Source organism: Apodemus sylvaticus, chromosome 7, assembly GCF_947179515.1.
Source record: "Apodemus sylvaticus chromosome 7, mApoSyl1.1, whole genome shotgun sequence".
Classification (NCBI taxonomy): Eukaryota; Metazoa; Chordata; class Mammalia; order Rodentia; family Muridae; genus Apodemus; species Apodemus sylvaticus.
The window spans coordinates 85,447,130-85,470,163 of record NC_067478.1 but is presented as its reverse complement, the minus strand read 5'-3'; the positions used below and the strand labels follow the sequence as shown (position 1 = coordinate 85,470,163).

Genomic DNA, 23,034 nt, shown 5'->3' with positions numbered 1-23,034 from the left:
CCTTTCCACCCAGGACCACTCTCCACGCCCTCCTCTGGGCCTTTGTTTCCTCATCTGCGAAATGGTCCCAGGGTTGGACCAGAGAGTTGGAAAAGCCCTCGGAGCTCGGACAATGCCAGACCCAGCGTTCACACGGGTCCCTACGGCAGCCCCCCTCCTCATCTTAACTCCACCCCTACCGAGCAGCTTCTCCCCCTTGCCGGCCGCTAGGGGTCACTGCCTCCCTTTGTCAGCGACCGAGGAGGGCAGCCCGCCCTCCGGCCCTTTCCACGACCAAACGGCGACCCAAGGGGCATCTCGCTAGCGAGGGGCCCTGAGCGGAACCCCAGGGCCACGCTCGCAGCCACTGCTGCTTAGGACTGGGAGGTGCGGCCGCGCGGGCGGAGGCCGGGCCAGGGCTGGGCCGGGCGCGTGGGAGCCAGGAGGGGGTTAATGCTAACCCCTCCCCCCGGGCTGACATCACGGGAGAGCGGGTGAGAGGCTGGATCGGCGAGTGAGAGAAAGAGAGGGAGAGGAGCGAGCGCGGCTCGCCTCGGCACCGGGGCAGCTCCACATTGTTGCGGATCGCCCGCACCGAGCGCGGCGGCGGCGGTGGGGACCCGTGGCGCACCCGGCTCGCTCCCCCTCGCTCCTCCGAGACCGTGCAGCCCCGAGCCCCGCGGCAGCTGGCCTCCCTAGCCACACACCACCGCCTGGGCCCCGAGCCCTCCGCACCGCCCGGCCACCCTCGGAGAACAGCCGGCCATGGACGCCTGCAAGTTGGAGCCGAGCGGGAGGGTGTGAGCGCGCTCAGGGCCGGGAGCCTGCGCCGCGCTAGCCCGGTAGCCGAGCGCGCCTGGGGTGGGTCCCTCTCCCCAGCCCGGCTTTGCGTGGAAGAAGAGGGCGGGGACCGGGGCGAGGAGGAGAGCGGAGGAGGCGAAGGGGGCATGACTCGTGCAACTTACTGCGGGCATCTGCCGAGGCTCTGAGCCGGCGGCGGCAGCCGGGGCCCGGATTGCGGCCGCGCGGATCCCACCCAGCCCACCCCGCCCCGACCGACGGCTGCGGCTGACCTGGATCCTCCGAGCGCCCGCCGACCGCCAGCGATCCGCCCTCGTCTTCCAGGCTGGTTTCTGGAGCGCGAGGAGCGCCCTCCTGGCAGCCCCTTTCGCCGGACCCCCGCCCCCCGATGGCTCGGATGGGGCTTGCGGGCGCCGCTGGACGCTGGTGGGGACTCGCTCTCGGCTTGACCGCCTTCTTCCTCCCAGGTAAGACGATTGCCTCTGCCTCCCTCCATAACCCCCCACCCAACCAGAACCTCCCTGAGACTTGGAGCTGGATGATGGGCAAGACTACCGGTTGTAGGGAGCGAACGGAGCCAGAAAAGTTGGGTCACGCTTGGATAAGGGGGGGGGCAGGAGGTGGCACCGTGGAGAAAGGGGTTGAGAAGCCCAACAGCCTGCCCTGCAGGGAAGCAATCGGATGCACGTCTCTATGTAGCAAGAAAGCACTTTCTCCGCTCAGTTCTTCACAAAAATAATAATATGTAATAGGGTTCTATTTATTTAATAACCAGTTCTCAGCTCGAGAAGCAGTTTGGAAACACTGCGTGTTACATAAATGCAAAATAATCACCGTAATCACGGGCTTGGGGTATGAGACAACAGCCCCAGGGGGAGGGCGTCAGTCTCCTAGCTGGTGGGCTGTGGGCTTGGAGAGTGGCGGGGGGGGTGGGGGGGACTTCATTTCTTTTGGCGGCCTCTTGTCAAGATGGTTTCGGGCTCATGGGGGCCCCCCTCCAGCCCCACATCGCCCCACAGCGGGCGATCGGAACCTGCTCCTGCGGCACTAGCAGCTTCTTACTCACCTGCGGTTCCTTTTCTGGAGGGTGAGGTCGGGCCGCCTGGGGATCGCAAACTCCCGGCCTTGCGCGGGCTGGGCTCCGTCTTGGAACTCCACTTCTAAAGCGGAGGGCTCTCCCAGGAGGAAGCTCCACGGGCTTCATACCAGCCAGGTGGCCGCATGACCCACTTTCCTGAGAGGCCCCGAGGATGTCCCGCGTGTCGTTCCTCCAGGTGTAAGCTGCCGGCAGAAGAGGGGTTAACTCGGCGCCCGACCCCGGGGTTGCCCATATTGGCCTATTCTGACGGATGGGGTGGGGGCGGGCGGAGGCTAGGACGGCCCAGGCATATTGTGCTGGGGAATGAACTGGAAAATGCGTTTAGGAGGCAAATCCTACCGAGTCCCCTCGCCTGGATTTAACCCCTTGTGTCCCTGGGGAAGCAACTAGACTGCCAGCAGGACACTAATTTGGGTCAAAGAGGGGAAAGTATCTCTCTAGCTAACTCCCCCCTCCCCTGTAAAGAAACCCGAGAAGAGCTCTGAGATAAGATGGGGTCTTGGAAGGCTCACAGAAGCTTGAAGGTAATTCGTGGTCGTCAACTCCGGGTGGCAACATAGGCGGCTGGATGGAATACAGACAGAGAGCCTCCAGGATTAAGAATATTGGGTTCCCAGCCACTGTGATTCTGCAGGCTGGCCAGGCAGTGTGTTAGGGAGAGGTAGGCCTGGCTGGCCAGGTGCAGCTTGGACTCACTCCTGGAAGGCGAGAACCTGGCCTCTGCTTCCCCTGCTGCCTCCTGCCTCCTCCTGCCAGCCATCTCCGTGCTGGGGCGCTGCACCTCTGTCAGCGGTGGATGTCAGGAAAGCAATTTGGGAAAGCGGGTACATAGGCCAGTGCAGGGTGCTTCCCTCCTGGGTGTCCCTTTCCACTTGACAGGGGCATGCTGAACCCTCCCCCACTGTGGTCTGGGTGAGAGTGAGAGCCAGTTTACCTACTTTCTTGCTGATACTGTTAAGCACGGTGCTCACAGTAACTCAACCTCTGAATTTTCATGGTCAGCATAGGCTGAACTTCAGAACGCCTTTTAAATCCCTAACTCTTCCTGGACCCCAGAGTAAGCCACTTGCCAAGAAGAGCCCTGAGGATTCCTAGCACACTAGGGGTTAACCTAATCCGGGGATGGACAAAGGGCCAGAGGGTTTGAGAATGGAGAAGCTCAGCACATTCTATCTGGTGCTAGGTTCCCCAGTTATGGGTTGGAGCATGGGGAGGGGGGGGATGTTAGAGACCCATTTACTCCACCCACACAAGAGGTGGAGACAGAGAGGTGACACTACTCACCTGGCTCAAAGCAGATACTCCCCACCAAAAATCCAACCGAGAGACTAGGATGCCCAGAATGGACTCACAGCCGAAAGATATCTAATAAGTTCTCTGCTGCTGACCATGACCGGTGGACGGGTACGGCGGAGACAGCCAAAGTTCCTAGACTCGCCGAGCTCTCAGATGGAGCCTGCATCTCCGTACCTACTGCCCCCTCTGCTCGCTTTCTGAGGTCCACGGTGGCCAAAAGCAGGTGGATGTGACTACAGTCAGTCTCGTCCTCGGACTGTGCCCCTCCCTCTCCCTTCCTCAGCTTCTTTCCATTCCTGCCTTTCTCTGGGGATTTGCCAGTCTGCTGCTCTCTCCTGGGTTCTCTGGGGGTGAGGGTGGGAGGCTGTGACAGGGAGCATTGGACAAGTGGGGAGGCAGGAGCCCCCAGTGTGTGTGAGATGGCTCCGACTTTATAACACAGCCGGCCCGGTTATTAAAGTACATTTCTATGTGACAGACAGTACAGACAGGGTAGGAAGGGCCCAGGAGCTCCTCTTTGTTTCCTGGGATGACAGATGACTCCTTCCACGGTGCTCACTTAGAGGAGAGGGTCAGTGTTGCCCACAGAGGGGTGGAAGCGAGAAGAGGAAAGGGGTGGAGAAGCTGTCTGGGAAGTTAGTGTCCCACCTGTGCCACACCCTCTCTAATTGGCTTCCCCACACCTTTGGTCTAGAAAGAAACCCCACACCCTAGGTGTCAAGCTCACCATGCAAAGGCCTGTCAGGCCACAGCATTCACCCCTTTCGAGCTGCCTGTGTGTGTGTGTGTGTGTGTGTGTGTGCACAGCACCGATTCCTAGTGCTTTCCTTTGACGCCCCCAGAGCCAAGCTATTGAGTTCTTTTCCTCTTCCCTGTTTCTTGCAGACACGGTGGGCTTGGGCTTACTGGGACTTGCACTGTAAAAAAAAAAAGAAAGAAAGAAAAGAAAAAAAAGCCACTATCTCTAGGCCTATTAGTCAGGAAGCCTTGTGGAGAGCATCTTCTGAGTCAGCTCCAAGGCCTGTCAAGGCCGGAGGGAAACCGAGACACTCCAGAGCTTGAGCCCAACAGGCCTGGCCCAGTGGCCCAGAGGGTGGCTTCTGAACCCAGCCAAGTATGCCTGTGGGACGCATCGTCAGTGGTTCCCTAATGCAAGCTGGAACCATTTGTAGGTGGCCAGTTCCTTCTTTGGCCACTTGGCTCTGCACAATGAGTCCTCCTGGGAGATCGCCTGGGCTGCCTGGCCTGTGGACTCAGTTGTAGGCCTCCAGCATGGCTGTGACCACAGCTGAGCCAGTGGGCCGGGATGGAGGGCCAGAGGGTCGGCTCCCATTGCTGCATCTATGATGCTGCCCTGCCATTGTTTAGCAGCTGACTAATGTTCATTGTTCAGCACAAATAGAAAACACCCAAGGGAGGTGTGACTGTAGCTTTGACTCTTCCGATTGTATCTTTCCTGGTGAACTTGGCAAACTGAACACCTCCCAGCTGAAGAAGGGGCAGAGAGGTATTTACGAAGTCACCTGTTGGACTTTTTCTTTTCTTATTTTTTTTTATTTCTTTTAACTTTGAACATTAGCCAGTACTCCAGGTGAGAACGGGCAGTGGGCAGTTGTGGAACTCAGCCTCCAACACTTCTGCCGGGCTCGCCTTGGGTCTAGCGTGGGTGTATTACGCATGTGCACAGGGCTTTGTGTGATGGTGTTGGTCATCTACAATTTCCCTGTTACAAGTACAGATCTGCAGGAACTAGAATTAGGGAGTGTATCTACTCATATTTGCAGATTACCATGGACCTGGAGCTGTAAGTACCAAATGCTTGTTCACACATAACTGATTTTTTACGGCATTCGGAAGGGCTGCACGGGTGGTTTTGAACCATGAGGAGGCCTGTGAGGATGTCAGTGACTTGAGGGTGATTTGGGGAGGAGACCCAGGACTTGGCTTAAGAGCTAGCAAGGCCAGCCGACTCCAGTGAAAGTTGCTGGAATCCTAGTGCTTTGGGGCATAGGAAACCTGGATTCTGCTCCCTGCTTCTCTGTCCTTGGCTTTCCACTAAATGCTTGCTGGGAAGAGCACAAGACCTTGACAACACCTGGAAAGGCTTTCCTCTCCATCCATTTTCTGTCATCTCCTTGGCCAATGGAGCAATGCTGGAGCCTGCGCCCTAGGCTGTCAAGATCCTGGAAAGTCCGGTAGGGGCCAAGGGACATAGGTTTCCAGTTCCTCCTCAGGCACCTAAGTGCTTCCTGCATGGGCACTTAGGAGAAGGAATTTTGGAAGTTAAGTTAGGTACCACACTGTCCTTTTTAAGAAAGCAGGAGCGAGAGCTTTGGCCCCCATAAGAAGCCTGCAGAGCCAAGTGGATAACCAGGTCAGCAGTGCGAATGTACCTAATAGAATCCTAGGCTTGGGTGGGCAGCACGAGAGAGCCCACTGGTTAGGAAGGGAGGTGGCAGTCTCAGGAGCCTAGACTCCTCGCCTAAGCCTAGCAGGCCTGTATCCCCCTGTGCTGCCAACACCACTCCACAGAGAGCAGGCCTGCAGAGCCAACAGCAGATGTGCCGCCTGGCGCAGGAGGTAACCTAAGATCCAGGAGGATCACCTTGCACAGGGAATGCCCTGAGCTGGAGATAACACCCCTGCATCCAGTTAACCCTCTAAACCCCAGGCACCTGGTGGAGCTGAACGAAAAGGAAAAGAAATGTGAAGCTGTCAGACGTGCTGTCAGAATACTGAGCCTTCCCCAAGTAGAGATGAGCCCAGTAGAACAGAAGAGGAAGGACCAAGGCAGATACGAGAGATTTTGTGATAGTAGAGTACTGGGTCTTCAGGGCAATGGCCTCGATCCTGGGAAGTGCAGAAAGAAATGCTAGAGGTTTTTGTTCTTCAGGGCACAGAACATGTGCCTTTCTCGGTCTCTAAGTAGAGGGCAGAGAAGCAGGTCACTTAGCTATCCTTCTCCTGTAACCAGCTGCTCACCTCATCTTGGTGGCCCAGCCTAGTAAAACCGGCTAAGCTAGGTTGGAATCCCAGCTCTACCGATGACTAGTTGAGAAACCTTAGCAGAGTTGCGGCCCGAGCCTCAGTTTTCCTCTCTGCACAATGGGACTCCATTGATGCGCCATCCCAGATTTCAAGATGAGATGGAGAATAATGAAGGAAAGTTCTTAACTCGAGGCTAGCACGCGATAACACAAAATGAATGAAGGGCCTGGGCTCTCGCCCTGTGTCTTTCCTCTGAACAACCCTGCCCCTCCGTGCCTGCCCATTGGGTAGGACCACCTTTACGCTCTTCTGAGAAAGCCACTTAGCTGCCTCCTCACTGCCAGCTTCCCTTCCTTTTTCTCCACCCTGGTACTGTGAGAATAAGTCCCTGCCCCTATTTGGACATGATGCCACGGCCACCTGGCAGCTGCTGGCACGGTGGGAGGACTCGGGTGGCCTGACCTGCTGAAGATACCTGTCCAGGCCAGTCCTGTGGAGGCCGAGAGCTGCAGGCAGCAGGTGCTGGGCAGCCTTTGTTCTACAGCTTGTCACTCAGGCCTCTCCGGGCTCCCGCCTTGCTCCCTGGATGCCGCCCAGCTGGGGCGCCCACCCGCCCGCCATTGCCCATCTGGACTGTTTGCAGAGGCAGCCACCAGGGGCTGGCAGGGAGAGCCTGGGACTCTCTGCCTCTGCTTTTCTTCAGACTTCTACCTACCTCTGAGAGGAGGGGGAGGCAGCAGCTTCTATTGAGGCGGTAGAGGCCAGGTAAAGAGAGTCCTTCCTGGGACGGACTACTTCTCTTTCTAGTCTCCTGGTGCCAAGTGAGCACTTCCACTAAATTGTCATGAAAATAATGCAGATGGAACCCAAGGCTAGCACTGCTCTCTGCTCAGAGTTTCAGCTAGAACTCATGTGAGTTGTGTTAGGATTAATATCGTTCCCCTTTTACAGATGAGGAAAACGCATCTTGCCTATCTCATGTGGCCAAACTAGACACCAGGGCTTCCGAGGGTAAATCCTTTAGACCAGAGAGGAGAAACAAGTCAGGATGGGTGCACACAGAAGGGTTGAGCAGGGCCATCAAAGCGCGAGCGATACCGACGTTGGCTTTGTCAGCACCCACCAGCTTCCACTCTCCCTGCCTTGCATCTCCTGGGGGAGATAAGGGGTGAGTGGAAAATACAGAGTGCTGTTGGGGATGCCCACAGAGCCCAGGCTGGCACAGGGTATGCCCAACAGCGGAGCAGTGAGGGAACAGGGGGGGCATGCTCCCCTGGGAAAGTAGGCTGAGACGAGGGTAGGGCCCTGAGGTGTGAGCGTGGAGCCCCAGGGCATGGGCACGCCAGGACAGGGTGTGGCTTGGCTCAGGCAGAAAGCAGGAGCCCAGAAAGTACCATGGGGTGGATGGAGCACCCAAGAGGGGTTTGGAGATAAAATTTGGCACCTTGAGTCAGCTCCCTCGCCCAGGAGCCTCTGCCACCTCGAGTCTGCACAGACCCCAAATCACTCCTAGTTTATGAGGAGTCTCATTACCCAGCCACACACAATAAAACCCGCCTGACCACTCTGGCCCGAATCTCATTAGAGGACATTAGTTCCGCTGGCTCGTGGCTCCTTTGGGACCCAGCTGCAGGCGTGGTCCAGGAAGCAAAATGGGCCATTGGCCATGGGCACAAGACTGTCCCATTGAGAGACCGAGGTCAATCGATGGACTTAAATGGAGGCCATCCATCCAGGGTTCTGGAATGCATGCATCTCAAAGCTAGAAACCAACTGGACTCTCAGTTCTGCCCCTGCCTACAGGGGAGTAGACCCCCTTCCTTTCCAGGCTGTTCTCTGAAAGGAGTTGACTATAGACTCCAGCCATCATCATTGCATGGAGAAGGGCCCATAGGGACAGGATAATACAAGGGGAGTTAGAACCAGGAGGATAGAGATTTAGAGATCCTGTGGCTAAAGCATTTCCCCATCTCTCACTGGAGTTTCATCCAGAGCTGAAAGAAAGAGCTAGCTGCTACCAAGAACCACCTAGTAAGTAGCCTTGGCAGGGTTCATGTGGCACCTACTCCCGAGAATTGGGTCCTGTGACTATAGTCACTAGTGGGGACCCACAATCTACCTTTGGAGTTCTTGTCCCCAAAGATGGGGGCTTGTTTCACAGCAGGCTCTAGTGCCTGATCCAGGCTTTGTCCTGCTTGTAGCCTCTGCTGCTGTGTTAGCCTTCTTGCCTGAAACCCAGCATACCAGAACACCAGCATGGCTCAGTGGATGTCACAATGAAAAACAAACAAGATGCTTCTTAGTGCCCCGGGCTTATTGGGAAAATGCAGGCCAGACTTAAATAACTGGTGTGAGTACACTCGGGCTCCCTGATCTGCCCTGTACCAATAAGGAGGCCATGCAGGGGAGCCCACGCTGTGGCCGGGGAACTGGTGTGGCTGCTCCGTAGAGTCAGTGGAGCCAGGAGCTTGATCTGTTTGGGTGGACAGTCAACTCTGCACTGAGGAAAGTGGGTTCCAAGGCATTCATTCCTTGTGAGTCCCTCCAAGTCACCTCTGGTATAGAAATGTCACTGGGATAGGGAGGTGGTTCCTGTCTCTGTGTCTGAGCTCCACCTCAGGTGTCGCCCCCTCCCAATCTACTGCTTAGATAAGTGTGTTAGAGGTGCCTCAGGGCCAGGCCGGCCCTACAGACACTGTCGTGGGCTCTGATGACAGTATCTCCATGGTGAGGCTGCTACTGTAGCTCCTGGCTTGCATCCGGCCCTGACTCCTGGCTCCGGTGTGCCCACACTCCCAGGATACACCTGAGAAGGATACTCACAAGCCCTGGAGCATATGATAGCTACTCCCTCCATGCCTTCTCTCACCACCCTCGCCCGCACTCTGCACACTCCTCGGTTTGTACCAAGGATCTTTCCCACCCCAGTGCCTTTGCACATGCTATTCCTGCACACTGTCCGCTATTTTCTTTAAATACTGATTCTAAACACTAGATCTGAGCCAACAGCATCACAAAGCCTTCGAAGTCTGCCCTCTAGCTGAGGATAACTTTTCTCATCTTGAAGCCTTCCTGTATGTACCTTCATTGGTAGTTCTTTGCACCTGGGAATGCCATTCCTGAGAGGGCTTAGTTATCCCATGGCCTAGCACAGAGCCAGCCCCAAACATGCTACACGGTGCATAGATGCATGAATAATAATGACGGTGAAAGCAAACTTGCATTCAGAGATCCTGGGTGCCAGACTGTAGGCAGCGTCATTTAATAACTTAATGACCATCACAGATCACGTGGAAAGTTCATGATAGATGTGGTTTGCCTGTTTTTATATATGGAAAGATGAGGCCCAGACAGGTTAGGTGACTTGCCTGTGGCCACTCAGGCTGATGAGTGGCAGAGCCAGAGTTTTCGGGTCTAGGAAGTTAGGCCCAATGTTTCCACTTGGCTAAGTTTCTCTTCCAGGTTGTTGTGGGCAAAGGATGGAGAAGCCTGTTTGCTACGCCTGCAGTACTCATGAGACAGTACATTACGATCAGTTCAACCCCTGTGCATAGCACTGTACTGCCTACATCTGTATCTATTTGAGGATCCCCACGTAGCCTGGTTCTGTGGCTGGACGGCCTGTCCTGGTGCTATTCCTGCAATATCCTTTAGCTACGTTAGAAGTTTTAGAAGTGCAGTGAATGCATTCCTGCCCCTCCTGCCCCTGCTCATGTCCCTACTCCTGCTCGGGGCTTCGGGAGTGTTCATTGGCTGGGCTGGAATGGAATAGATATGATGTAATCATTCTTTCATCTTTGAGTCTACACATTACCTGCGCTATCATGGGGGCCTCCGGCCTTGCTCCATGCAGATGCCAGAAGCAGGTCACTGGCTTCTCTAGAGAACTTGCCAGAGCTACTCCTCCCAGCAGGTATCAAGGTTCCTGGGTTGGGTATTGATCATGGACGAGTCCAGAACTCATCCCAGACTTCTGGAAGGTTATGATCTCTCTTGCTGTCTCCTAGAGATCCCAAAAGATGGAAAGGGAGGGGCCTCTGCTGGGGCGGATTTAGGGTGTTCACCTGTGTAGGAAGCTTTGATCCCCTGGGATGAAAGGACCAGTGCTTCCTCTGCCCCAGGGAGGCTGGGGACAGGAGCTAGAGTGGAGGCAGTGTGCTCCTGGGGCCTGGAATCCTCAGCTCTGTGGCAGTGTGCAGTGTGCACGTAGTAGGACAGAGAACAATCCCAGCGGAGACAATCTTAGGCGCGGAAAAATCAGACCTTTCTCTGTATTATGGCTAGGGACTAACCATGGCCTCCCCAGAGAGTATGAATGTGTTACCCTCTCAGGGTCACCCCGAGCTAGAGCTTTTCCTGGCACCCATGACCCTACAGGTCACCCAGTGGACTCTGGCCTCATAGCTCCACTGGCTTAATTAGGAAGTTAGCTGGGCTGAAACAGTCATCTGATCAGCTTCGAAGCCAAAGAGAAATTCCTCCCAGACCCTCTGATTGTCCATGCTCCATTAGCTTGAATCACGATGTGGCCCCTGTGGCCCAGACACCAGCCGGAGCCATGCTCTGGATTCCCTAGACTGGGATCTTACTTGAAAGCCCCTAGAAGAAGCAAGCTTAGGACCTGCTTGGAACCTCCCCAAACCCAGGGGTAACCCAGTGATCACAAAGCCCTTCCCCCATCCCCCAGCTTGCTAGGGGTTTGCATGGCTGTATTCTGCAGCATCTCTGAGATCTCAGTTGGAGCACAAGCAGGGACAGGCATCTCCCAAGTGTAACTAAGATCCTGACAGAGGAGCCACACCATGCACGAGATGATTTTTATTATTACTGCCCACCACCCCCGCCCCGAAGCGTCGCCATCTCATTGGCCTAGATTGCTGCATCTCTCAGAATGATGGATGGGTCTTCTCTCCCTTCCCAGGCAGGGCAGCAGCTCTGCTACCCAGATACCTCCTACACAGCCCCTTCCTAAATTTATTCTTTGTGTCTGTGGTGCCCAGAGAGCCATCAGTGTCCTGAACCAGCTGAGCACTGATTATCTCCGATGGCTTGATGGATGGGCCTTTAGGGGAACTTAGGCGACAGGCGCTACCCCCTGCTCTCTCCTCTGTCCCTGCTACAGCACCCTTTCCAGCCCTCCCAGGAGGCAGATAATGGCCCTGCGTCTGTGCTGAAGAGAAGCAGGGGCGATAAAGGAAGGGGAGGCAGTGACAGTCCTCGGCGCCCACCTCACAGTGCTGCTGCTGCAAGGATAGCTGGGAAGTCTCCATACCCACCCCGCCCCAAGCTCTGCATGGACACATCATTCCAGGCAGTCTCTCCTATCACCCTGTCCACTCCCCCCCCCCATCACTCCGTTATCCTATCCCCAATCCCCCTCAGCACCGCGGACGCAGTTTGCACCGTGGTAATAATGTGTGGTTTATGTGTGTTCTTCACAAGTGTTTTTATGTCCTCTGAGTGTGTACTGGGGAGGTTTATGGCTGTGTGTGCGTGTGCGTGCATGCACGCATGCGTGTGTGCATGCGTGCTCCTGACTAGATGCTCGCCCTCCTGGAGCAGGGCCTCTCAGCCCAGCTCCTGCTGCTGGTGCAGAGCCCGGCCCCTGGAGGCGAGGTGGCCAGAGAGCCGGGATCTGTTCGCCCCGCAGTGTCACAGACACACAGAGGTCACTCACATAATTGTTTTGTCTATAGGATCACAAACAACTTGTTTCACTGTTTCTCCTCTCAACACTGACCCTGCAGGTTATTTTGGTCTCAAGATTTTATGAGTGGCCTGTGTTGGCCTGTGGATCGATGCCAGAGGATCTCTAAACATGGGTTCCCTTAACTATTAAGTTGGGGGTGGAGAGTTTGAAAGGGGAAGCATCTGATAGCTGAGTCTGAAATATCATGGCCATTCATTATGAGCTCTTTACCTAAGGACCCTCAGTCTAGAGAGAAAGGTTCAGTCTCCAAAGGAAGACCCCCCCCCCCCCCCACACACACACACACGCGCACACTTCTAGCAGCAATAATACACCGTCCTGTCAAGAGATTCCTCCTCCAAGCTGGGGCAGATGTGTGCCCTTAGAGGTTTTTCCACACCTCAGCTGGTCACCTGGTGGCTCGTTGGGGCCATTTGGTCTCTTCTTAAGAGGTAGTTGGAAACCAGCATTAAATGATTATGACTCACCTCCCCCCCCCACACACACATACTTCTGACCACCTTTGTACAAGAGTGGTGGTCAGGTTTATCCCTACATTCCATTAGAGGTGGCAGCCAAGGACACAGCAGCAAATGTAATGTCCTGGCCAGTAGTGGATGGCATCTGCCCTCTGCCCTCTGCCCTCTGCCCTCTTGTACAGCATGTGATACCTTGGGGTGCTGGCTCCTTTAAGCAAGAATGTCTGAAGCACAGATGAGTGGAAGGAAGACAGTGTAGACAGAGAGTTGCAGCCTGGTGGATCATGTCCACGCTGACCTCCTTGAATCTACCCTGTATAGAAATTGAGAGCCAGGTTAGCCAAGGTACTACTGTGTTTTCCTTCACCTTCAAGGAGAGTCCCTGCTTCCCCATCAGACCCAGGTCTAGAGAGAGCCTCCCAGTAGAGCCACGACTTAAGGAGTTTCCCTGCCCTGTAGTAGAGAACACAGCAGATTGGTCAAAATCCTGGAGTCTCAGCATTGGAGGCAAAAATGAAATAAAGGACTGTCACATTCACATCCTTAACGGCTTACCCGAACTCCTACCAGCTGGTACAGCTTCCAGCCTCAGTGTGAACCCCTCTAGTGACAGGGAGCTCACCTCTCTCCTTGGAAGTCCCACATTCCCCATGCAACTATGCCATGATCTGTGTCCTTACACCCCCCACCCCCACCTCTGTTTCTGCCCCTTGGAACTGCCTGAGGCACATTGGATGCCCTGGGCTTCAGAAAGCCCTGACTGGAACCTGGCTCTCCCCGGTGTGCTTCTGTGTCCCAGGGTTACACACTTCACCGTCGCCGTGCTCTTTGGCAGAGTGAACCATCCAGCTATCTAGTAGCAGAACTAACCGCCCCAAACTGAACCCAGTGCACCTGAAGTGGACTGAGCAGCCTGGGGTTTTGGTCTCAATTCCCAACCGACTGTGAGAGAGATCTAAGAGGAGGTGGGACTCTGAGAGATCTAAGAGAAGGAGGCGGAGTAGAGTGGGGCAGGCTGGCTTCACGCCTCCCGCCGCCCTCACCCCTTCCTCTCCCAGCCCTCACCCCTTCCCACCCCTGTTTTCTTTTGGATTAACTATAAATTGCAGTGGAAGATCGGCTTATCTCCAGTGGGAATTAAGGAATTAAGTTAGTGGTGGGAGAGAGGGATGGTAGAGGGAGCATATTGTGGAGGATCAGGGGGGAGGGGGCAGCCAGAGTGATGGGACAGGACCTTGTCTGCCTGCATCTGTTACCTGAGGTATGGGGGGAGTTGTTGGGGTGGGTAACTTGGGCTCCGAGCTGCCTGTGCCCTCCTGGGGACCAGACTCCTGACTGCCTTGGAGAGTGTGGTGACTCCACAGGAAAGAGGTGGCAGGCATGTGGGGACCCACAGGTAGAATGATGGCCTCTTCTGTCCTTTTTCTGGTGTTCCGTGATCTGGTGCAGTAGCTCTGTGGCTAGGATGCCCAAGCAAATTCTGCAGTCAGAAGTTCAGGGGCAGGGATGGATCAGACAGAACCGGCCTGTCTTGGGGGCCTTTACCAGACGATGTCCGGGAGTCACACTGAAACCTGCACACCCACCAGCCTCTCAGCTCCCCAAAGTGAAGGTTGAGGGGATAGTCAACTTCCTCTACTTGCAGAGCCACTCAGAAGCCTTTTTGAATGCCAAGTGAGAGGTGAGGGGTCACACAGGAGCTGCTCTACCTGCCTCCACCTTACCCAGCCCCTGCGGCAGTCCTGTAGAGAGCCCATACATACCCCAGGCTACTCACTGAAGCTTGCCACCCTGCCTGGCATCAGTATGTCTATAGCAAAGGTGGTGTTTTATAGTGTCTCTCTCCTCTCCTTCATTCAGACTCCTAGCCTGGGCCAAGCCAGTCACAGGAGAGGCTGGAAAATAAAGAGGAGACAAGGCTGAGGACCTCCCTGTTTGCCCAGACAAGCTGGGGGACCTGTCCCAAACAACTGTCAATCCTGATTGTAGGGGGTCACTGAATAGTAGCAGACATCAGGGCACCAGGGGACAAAATCCAGACCAGAAGTGGTTGGGAGAGGGCGTGGTATTTAACTCTGATGATGGAGGAAGCCAACTGGCCTAAAGGTCCAGGCACTTGGTGGGTTAATCATTGGTGACTCTGGTTAATCAATCATTGGCAGTTTTGCCCCCAAATTTCAGCCCCTGCCAACCCTGAAAGTCTTTCTGGCTATGTCCAGGTTCCAGAAAAGAAGCCCCATCTGCCCTGTCCTGGGACCCCCCCCCCACCTCCTAGGCAAGAAGCCTTCCATCATGCTCACCCCCCCCCCCCCATGGTCTCTGGCAACCAGAATCAGCCTGCTGTGTGTAATCTCCAAGAGAGATTAGTGGCCTGCCTTCCCCGCCCTCCCCCCACAGGCTGTGGATGCCCCTAGAGACTTCCTGCTGGGAGGGTAGGCCACCCACAGAGGGTCTTCAAGCGCCCTAGTGAGCAGGCCCCCCCTTATATGTGGGCCATGTCTGAAGCCCTATGGTGCTCTGAGAGGAATGAGACAACAGATTCTCTTTAGGTAGCTCTTTTTTCTGTGCCAGGTTATCCCCCCCCCCACTCCCCCTACCCCTGGCACAAATGTTTTAAGGAACCTGAAACAAGTTTAGAGACTTAATTCAGCTGGTACATGTTGGGGGCACCTGAGACCACTATCACCAGGCTCTGCATTTAGGATAAAATGAGGCAGGAGTCACATGCTCTGAGGTTTTAGCATTTTCTGCCTGGTTGGGACACTTGCTGGCTGGAGGTTGGCCAGGTTTCCCCGCCTCTGACTTATGATCTTGGGCAATAATCCTGTCCTGGTGGCCATTAGAACAGTTTTCCTAGCTGGTTTTACAAGCCTGTTATCCAGGGACGGAGTGGCAGAAAGGGAAGCAGGAGAAGGGCGGGAGATGTAGCCGGGGTACCAGGGTGGGCTCTCCTAGTCTCCCTCATCCTTCACATCCCCTGGAGCCAAGTACTCAGTGCTGGTCTGTCCTCAACAGATGGGTCCTGGCTACTAGGATGGTGCAGGGCCTCCTAGCTGCTTGCTTGAGTAGTTGAAGAATGCAGAGGTTGGGATGGAGATGCAAGAGCTGGCCTTTGCGAGGGTGGGTTTCAGAGGCTGGAGACATCAGGACCACCCCAAGTGGAAGAACCATGTCTTCAGGGGGTCTGTGGATAGAGGTGGGCATGGAGCCTTGGGGAGCCCTGGGGGAGGGGGAGAGCTAAAGAGAAACAAACCCACCGCTTGTTTCAGCCTGGCCTGTGTGCAGTCTGTATCCCAAGATTCTCACTCCCCCCTACCCCCCTTCTCAAGCTACAGCTCACCCTGGACCCTTCCCATGGACCCTTGGGTCTGTTCTGTGTCCTTCATTCTTTCCTTCTTTGCTGCTTTAAGACCTGGGTGTCCTGGGGTCACCTCTGAGCTTGGAACTGTTATTCTTCCTCAGGGGTATTGTCCCCGTCCCTGAGCAGTCACTCACCACTGCGGAATGAGAAGTTTAAGTGTATCGCTGCCCTACTCTGAAGCCCTCATGAGCTAGCTCCCCACCGCTGCTGATCTTGGCTCATGCTCCGTGACCCTTGCCAGGCCCTTCAGCTTTAGAACGGCCCCCCTCCTGAAGCCAGACGAGCCTCGGGGTGTGCTGTCCTGTGCACGGTAGCATGTTTAGCAATGTTCCTAGCCTCTACTAGTAGCATCCACTTCTACCTTCCAAGTACTATGACAGTAGATGTCTTCAAGCCAGACGTGGTGGAGAGGTAGAGGCAGGCAGATCACTGTGGGCTTGAGGCCAGTCTGGGCTTCAGGGTGAGAAGACATTGTCTCAGACAGAAAAACAAAACCAAAATGGAGCAAACCACCAAAAACATTGCTGCAGCTTCCACCCCCACCCCCTTCCCCCCAGGCTGCATATTGAGCATCACTGGTCTAGCCTGCTGCAGCCAGAGCTCTTTTTCCAAAGCTACCTCCCATGCTAATCCCTGAGCATAAAGTCAGCCACTGCAACTTCTGTTCCTGGGCCTTGCCTGCTGGTGCTGAGCCTTAGCACATCTGTCTGCGAATCACACATTTGCTCTGTATGACTTTCTTCCTCCAGATCGTTGGCTTCTTAGGGAGGGTAGATCACGGCCCGACTCAGTGCCTTGTAAGCAGCAGGTGCCTCATGAATGTATGATAATGTGACGGAAGCCAGCTGGCTCTGGAGCACCCCCTGTCTTCGCGGTTCTTGGCACCCTTTCTCACCCCGTAGCCAAGAGAGAACTTCGGATGCTCCGTTTTTCCTGACACCTCTATATCCACCCCACTTTTTTCTTTTTTCACACACAGCAAACAAAATCATCTTTTTCCATTTGCTAAGTACAGGGCGCCTTGGTGGCATGTGCAAAGCTGTGTTGCTGGATGGCTTTGCAGGCAGGAACTGAGTGGTGGCATGTTTCTATGTGTCGGGTATGCGTGTTTGCGTCAGAAATTATGCCATCTGTGCCAGGCCTTGTCTAGGGGGTCTTCTCACCCGCTAATTGCTCTACCCTCCAATTCTACCCAGATGAGTTTAGTCCCCTGCAAGCTATGCCCTTGCCCAGTTTTGTTCTGGCCTTGTTCTGGCCGGCTTCTCTGTTTGGAGAAGCCTCACTCCTGGAAAGCTCCTACTCACCCTTCAAAGCCCATCTTCTGGGTCTGCCCTCTCATCTCCAACCACCTTCCCCAGATGAATCATCCTGTGTGGCCACAGCGCTATGCGAACAGTCTGACCTAAGCAATGCTCACATTATTAGGTCATTTGTCCAGTGTCTTTGAGGCCAGGGACTATGTCCAATCACAGGTATATGTTTCTATCCCTATTTGCAGACTCTCGATAAGAGTCTTCCAAGATGTTAAATAAATGGGAATAAATTGCTTGCTTTGTTTCCAAAGCAAAAAAAAATTTTTTGTACCGTGTTGAAAGTGTGTCTCTGTAATGACTTTGTTTAACCTTTCTGCACTGTTACTTCATGCTTCTGTCCATGTGGGTGTGTTTCAGTACACGAGTGTGCTTGGGTATGTGCGTGTGCGTGTGCATGTGTGTGCTTCCATTTTGATGCTCTGAATTTAGAGGTGACTCCCCAGGGGCTGCTCCCCACAGCTGACATTTCCTCAACCTCTTTGCCCCACATCTTTAAGAACTGAAGGCACGAGGTCAGGGGTGTCACCTGGCAGTGAGACTCTCCTCACAAGCCTTCTGTCTGTAGGGGAGCCCTGGGTATGTGTGGGGTGGGGTGGGGGGGCAGAGCCCTTCATGGCCCCATCAGATCACACCCCCTTCCCTATCTATCTCTGCCCTGTTTAATTGGAATTTGGCTAGTAGAGACCATCTGTTCTATTCCATCCTGTTTCCATGACAACCAAGTGGCTTGAGACTGAGGTTTGTGGTGAGAGAAGTGGCCTGGGGGATGCTGGGAAAAAAAATAGCTAGGTCCTCCCCCTCAACCTTCTCTGTCTCCTCCTCTTGTCTTTGCCTTGCCTTCACCTCCAAACTGGGAGTGACATAAAAGCCACCCCTGCCCCAGAGCTGGAGCTCCCTGCCACTCTGTCACCTCCCCAGCCCTTTCGCAGACAGGTGCCTGCTGGCCTCCCACACACACTGTCCCCCTCCCTCCACTTCCATTCATAAGTGCTTTCCATGTGTGTACTCTGGGGCAGGCAGGATCGCCTTCATCCCGTGCCCCAGCAAATCCAGAGACTGAATCTTCTGCCACTCTCTTTCTGGTACCTTTCTGTCCCACCCCACTTCAAAGCATCCGAAGTTTCCCCGAGGTGTCTCCCATGCTGCAGCTAGTATGAGGAGAAACCCAACTCCCACAGATGAACCAGCTAAGGAGTAGGGCCTTCTCTATCCCCCATGGGGAAGTGAGTGTCTTCAGAGCCTGGAGCCTGTGACTCAGTGTCCTATAGCAAGGACTACCTTTAGAAAGGGTCCCTGCTTCTTCTGAATCCTTTTCCCTCCTGCCGCAGGGCGCACATTAGGTCCCGGCAGGGACAGTAGCAGAGAGAGCTCTGACTTCCAGGGAGACTGTGGCAGTCTGAAATCAGGTGACCCTTGGTCTCCCAGGAGCTCCGACAGTCTGGTACACTGGAAGGTGAGAGGGTGGGGTCCCTCTCATATCCAACAGCTAGTTTTGCTTTCACGATGTTATTTTCTGCCCTAATTTCCTCATCTCTAGCAAAGCCTTTCTGTGCCTGCTCTATTACCAGGGGACCTGCTTGTCTTCAAAAATAAGTGGGGTGGCCTGTCAGGTGACCTGTTTGTTATGCTGGTCTTAGACGTCATGTGTGGGACATGCATGAAACATTTTACTGTATAGCAGGGGGCTGTTGGTGGGGTCCTAGAGTGCCCCCTTTCATCCCCCCCCCCCAGAATCAGCCCTGGGACTGGGGGGGAAGATGGTATTTCAGACCTTTGCAGAGACACCCCCTCACAGCTGGCTTTCTTTGAATAAAGCACCCCACCGTCTAACCTCCATGTATATTTTTTATTACAATATAATTGACATACCATAAAAGTCGCCCATCTAAAATGTGCAACCCCGTGGCTTTTTATTATATTCACCAAGCTCGGAAGCCATCACCACTCTAGCATTCAAAGTATCTGCACCATTCCAGAGAAAAATCCTAGGCCTGTCACCCTCTTCCCATCTCCTGCCTGAGTGTCCACTCATCCACTCTGCTTTCTATTTAGCACCTCCCATAAGTGAGCTCACAAGTGCAACTATTCAGTATCCGGCCTCATTCATTTAGCACTCCACAAGCCTCCTCAAGTGACCGTGTCACAGCTCTGCCCAGAAGGCACTAATGGCACCTGAATGGCTCATAGGTAAGGTTTGCAACCTTGTCTAATACAAGGACTATTTATTTACTTGTGTTTGTTTTGGTTTTGAGACACAGTAGTCATGTAGACCAGGCTGGCCTCCAGTACACTATGTAGCAGAGGTTGTCCATGGACTCCTTATCTCCCTGTCTCCACCTCCCAGTGTGGTGCTGGGGATTGAACCTGGGGATTCAGACGGACTGACTACCCAAGACTCTTAACTTTAGCTCTTACGTCCCCTCCTCCTCACCCCCTCCTCCTCACCACCTCTCTCGTCTCACAGATCCTGACATCCTCCCCATCCCCCAACATGCTTTCAAAGGCACCATTTCTCTCCTGTCCCCTCTCTGAGGGACTCCCAGGAGACCCAACTGAAAGCCTCTTCTCGCTTGTTCCTCCATCACTCTCTGGTAACATTCTCCCTCACTGGAAACTCCCTCCGTTTTGGTTCTTACTTCATAAAACAAATAAAAACCAGCACTGGGCATGCCATAATTGTTTGCTTTCATGTCCTGGGCTGTTGTTAGCCTGGGTGTCTAAAAAATAAGTAACTACCTCTGCCCCCCTCAGTCTTCTGTCTTCTTGCTTCTGTCATTTCCACCTATGACAAGCAGGCCTAGTGTTTGGCACACAGTGTGTAGTCAGTAGTGTCTTATGAGAAACAGTGATGGTCAAAAGATGGGGGTGGAGGGAGTGTCATGTCCTAAGTGAGGTGACTTCTGTGATATGGCCAGGTGGTCAGTAGAGGCATGGGAGATGGGTTTGGATAATTTGGCAGAGGTGGGAGCAGAATGGAGTTTGATGACAAAAGATGGTGTAAGGTGACTTCCAGCCAGAAAGTGGGAGTGGTGGGTGAAGGGGAAGGCACTTCCTGCAGACAGGGAAGGTATGCAGAGGCCCAGGAGGAGGGGAGAGCCAGGACCTACAGTATGCTGACATAGAGCCCAGTAGAGGAGAGGAAAGGAATAGTGGTGAATTTAGGCAGGTAGAGAGACGGGGGCAGCTGCCCTTCGCACCTGCACCTCATGGGGACCGCCCTGTGTGACTTCTCTGTCACACAGAATTCCGGGCAGACAAGACTCCAGGGAAGAAGAGCTTATGCTGCCTCACGGTTTGTGGGGTATAGTCCATCACAGAAGAAAAGGCAGAGCTGAAGGAGTAGATGGTGGTGGAGTACATTATAGCCACAGCCACCTTCAGGAAGGAGACAGACAGACACACACAGACAGAGACCTCTGGAACTCTGCTTGCCTCCTCCTTTTTATTCATTCTTGGGCCCCAGTCCATAGTTTAAGTGGGTTTTCTCACATCAGTTAACCTAATTTAGCGATTCTGCCACCCACAGACGTGCCTAGAGGGCTATCTCTTGGTGATTTTAAATCCTGTCAGATTGACAATCGATAATTACCCATCATGCCCTTCATCCTTCAAGGTCACTTAAAGGTGGATTGCTGAGGGAGCCTACTAGAACGCAAATGGAAGATGCTCTCCCTATCCATCCTCACCCACATAGCTCTATGCGGAAGAGTTAAGGGGTTAGGGCTGGAGAGACTCTCAGCCTCTCAGAGCACTTGGCGACTTACAGTTCTGGCAGAAGCCCCAAGTTCGGTTCCCAGCACCCATGTCAGGTGACTCACGACTGCCTGTAACTCCAGCTCCAGAGGATCCAACGATCTCTTCTGACCTCCATGCAATGTGTACTTAGATGCACATAACCATACACATAAGAACTGAGAGGCAAGGGAAGATCTGGGCATCCCTGGCATCCGCTACCCTCTGCCCTCAAACTTTATGGCAGGTCCCTGGCCCTCAGTTTCTCCTTCTGAAGTACTGACTAGCTACCCATAGTGATGCATGCCTGTCACCCCAGCCCTGGGGCAGGAATATCAGTTGTTCAGGGCTACCCACTCATCTCACCTACAAAGAAACAAATAAACAACAATGCCACCAACTCCACGGGTTTTTGTGAGGGCTGAGAGAGATGGCAGATACCAATGAACTGGAAGGGTATGCCAGTGTTCGCTGCCCTCAGGTGTGCCGTGGACACCATCGACCAAATGGATAAAGGGCACACCTAAACCTCTGATGCCCTTTATGCCATCTCCAAGGGTTTAAAAGCCCCAGTGGGGACAGTTCTAGACCGTGTATTTGAAACACTAGAAAGCCGCCCACACTGTGATTACTGTGTATAGGTGGGAATGAATGGGTTTTTCTGCTACCTCTGCTCCGAGGGTATAGATGAACAGAGAGAGGTGCAGGGCCCTGGTTTGCGGGATCTTCCTGAGCTGTGCAGAGGCCCCCAGACAGGAGATCTCAAAGCAGAGGGGAACCTGCCTTTCCCTGTTCATTGAAGCTGAGGTAGGGGTTGGCCCAAGGCCCAGGTCACTGCCTTACAGAGGGATTCAGTTCCCAAGAAAGGCATCAAACAGACCTCCTGCCCTAACAGAAGCCAAGCCACTTAAATTGCCTTTTAATCTGGGTGGGACCTGTTCACTCTGCTGAGTAGAATGGAGAACATCCCCTTGAGTGAAAGTTATTTGATCGCTGAGTGTCTAGGGAAAGTGTGAGGAGAAGGGAGACGTGGGGCCAGGCTCTAGACCCTGGGGAAGCCACCCCCAGAAGGCTCTATTCTCTGTGTGACAGCTGACCCAAGGCCATTGTTAGGCAGTGTGCCCCCACCCCTACCCTGTTCCTCCTCCCTCAGGCCAGGATGAGTAAGACAGCTTGCCTGCAGGGAGAGGGCTGCCAGCTGTCACCTGCACAGGTGGGAGAGGTGGGCCATGGAGAGCTAGAGATCTCCCTCATGCCTTGCGCCAGCGTCAGGCTGGGGTGCTTGCATGAAGCTCTGTAAGCCACGGGAGTGTCCTAGTTGGTACCCTCGTCTAGCATGTAGTCTAGCGTAGCTCTCTGCTTCCATTCCCTGTAGGTTTAGTCCCAGCAGTTATTCAGAATCTCATGAAAACAAGCCAGATCAGGTGTCTCCTCTGCTCATCCTCCACTGCCTCCCACCTCACTCGGAGGGGAACTGTTTAGGCCCCGTGTCACGTGACTGCTGATCATGTGGCTGCTGTGTTTCTCACTTCAGCAACACCGCCAGAAATTCCAGACTTCTCGCCTCAGGGCCCTTGCACCTTCTGCACTCTTTCGACTGGAATGTTGCTCTTTCCCGTTCTCTTGCACTTGTCCATGTTTTGCTCAGAGGTCTTTTCTCAGACAGCCCAGCTCCCCGCCCCTCTGCCTGAATAGCTATACACACTTCCTTTCCTTTCCTTTTCTTTTCCATCATTAGCATCCAGACTTTCCCGGAACAGAAGACTTTTTTGTGTTTTATCTAGTCCTAGATTCCTGGACCTGATAGGAGCCCCATGATACCAGTAATATTTTAATGAGTGGACACTCCAGAGGGAAGCCACAGCTGGTACCCATGCACACAGTGACTTTCCTGTGCAGGCTCATGTTGCACTCGGGGATACACATCTCTCACTCACCTGGGCTGGCTCTAGAACACTGCCCCTGGTATCTGTGTGGCCACAGTGAGCATTGAAACCCTGGTGAGCAGGTTACACAAGAGTGAGGATCTGAGAGTCCTGCAACCTCTGGAGATAGATGCCTTCCGCCTCTGTGGAAGACCTTCACTTGCTGTCCCCTTTGGTGTGCTCAGGAGCCCTTCATGACAGTTGGGGCCTTCAGAATGTGGGCTGCAGACGGTGAGACAAGAGAAACCTGAAGTCAAAACTCTTCTCAAACTAAGCCCCAGGCCTTTGCACTGGGACTGGGGAAGCATTAGGAGGTCCTGGCCTCCTGGTCGCTGTTATGTCAGCTCCTCACTGTTGGCCTCCTGTGTGAAC

General features: G+C 54.1%; 1 protein-coding gene across 1 annotated transcript in view; it reads left to right on the top strand.

Moving 5' to 3' along the window:
• Positions 1–899: 899 nt before the first annotated feature.
• Positions 900–23,034, top strand: part of Nectin1 (nectin cell adhesion molecule 1) — a 59,743-nt gene continuing 37,608 nt past the window's right edge. Inside the window, exon 1 of the mRNA XM_052188596.1 lies at positions 900–1,247. Within this exon, the coding sequence (XP_052044556.1) occupies positions 1,169–1,247 (79 nt within the window). The 5' untranslated portion in view covers positions 900–1,168. The remainder of the gene's footprint in view (positions 1,248–23,034) is intronic.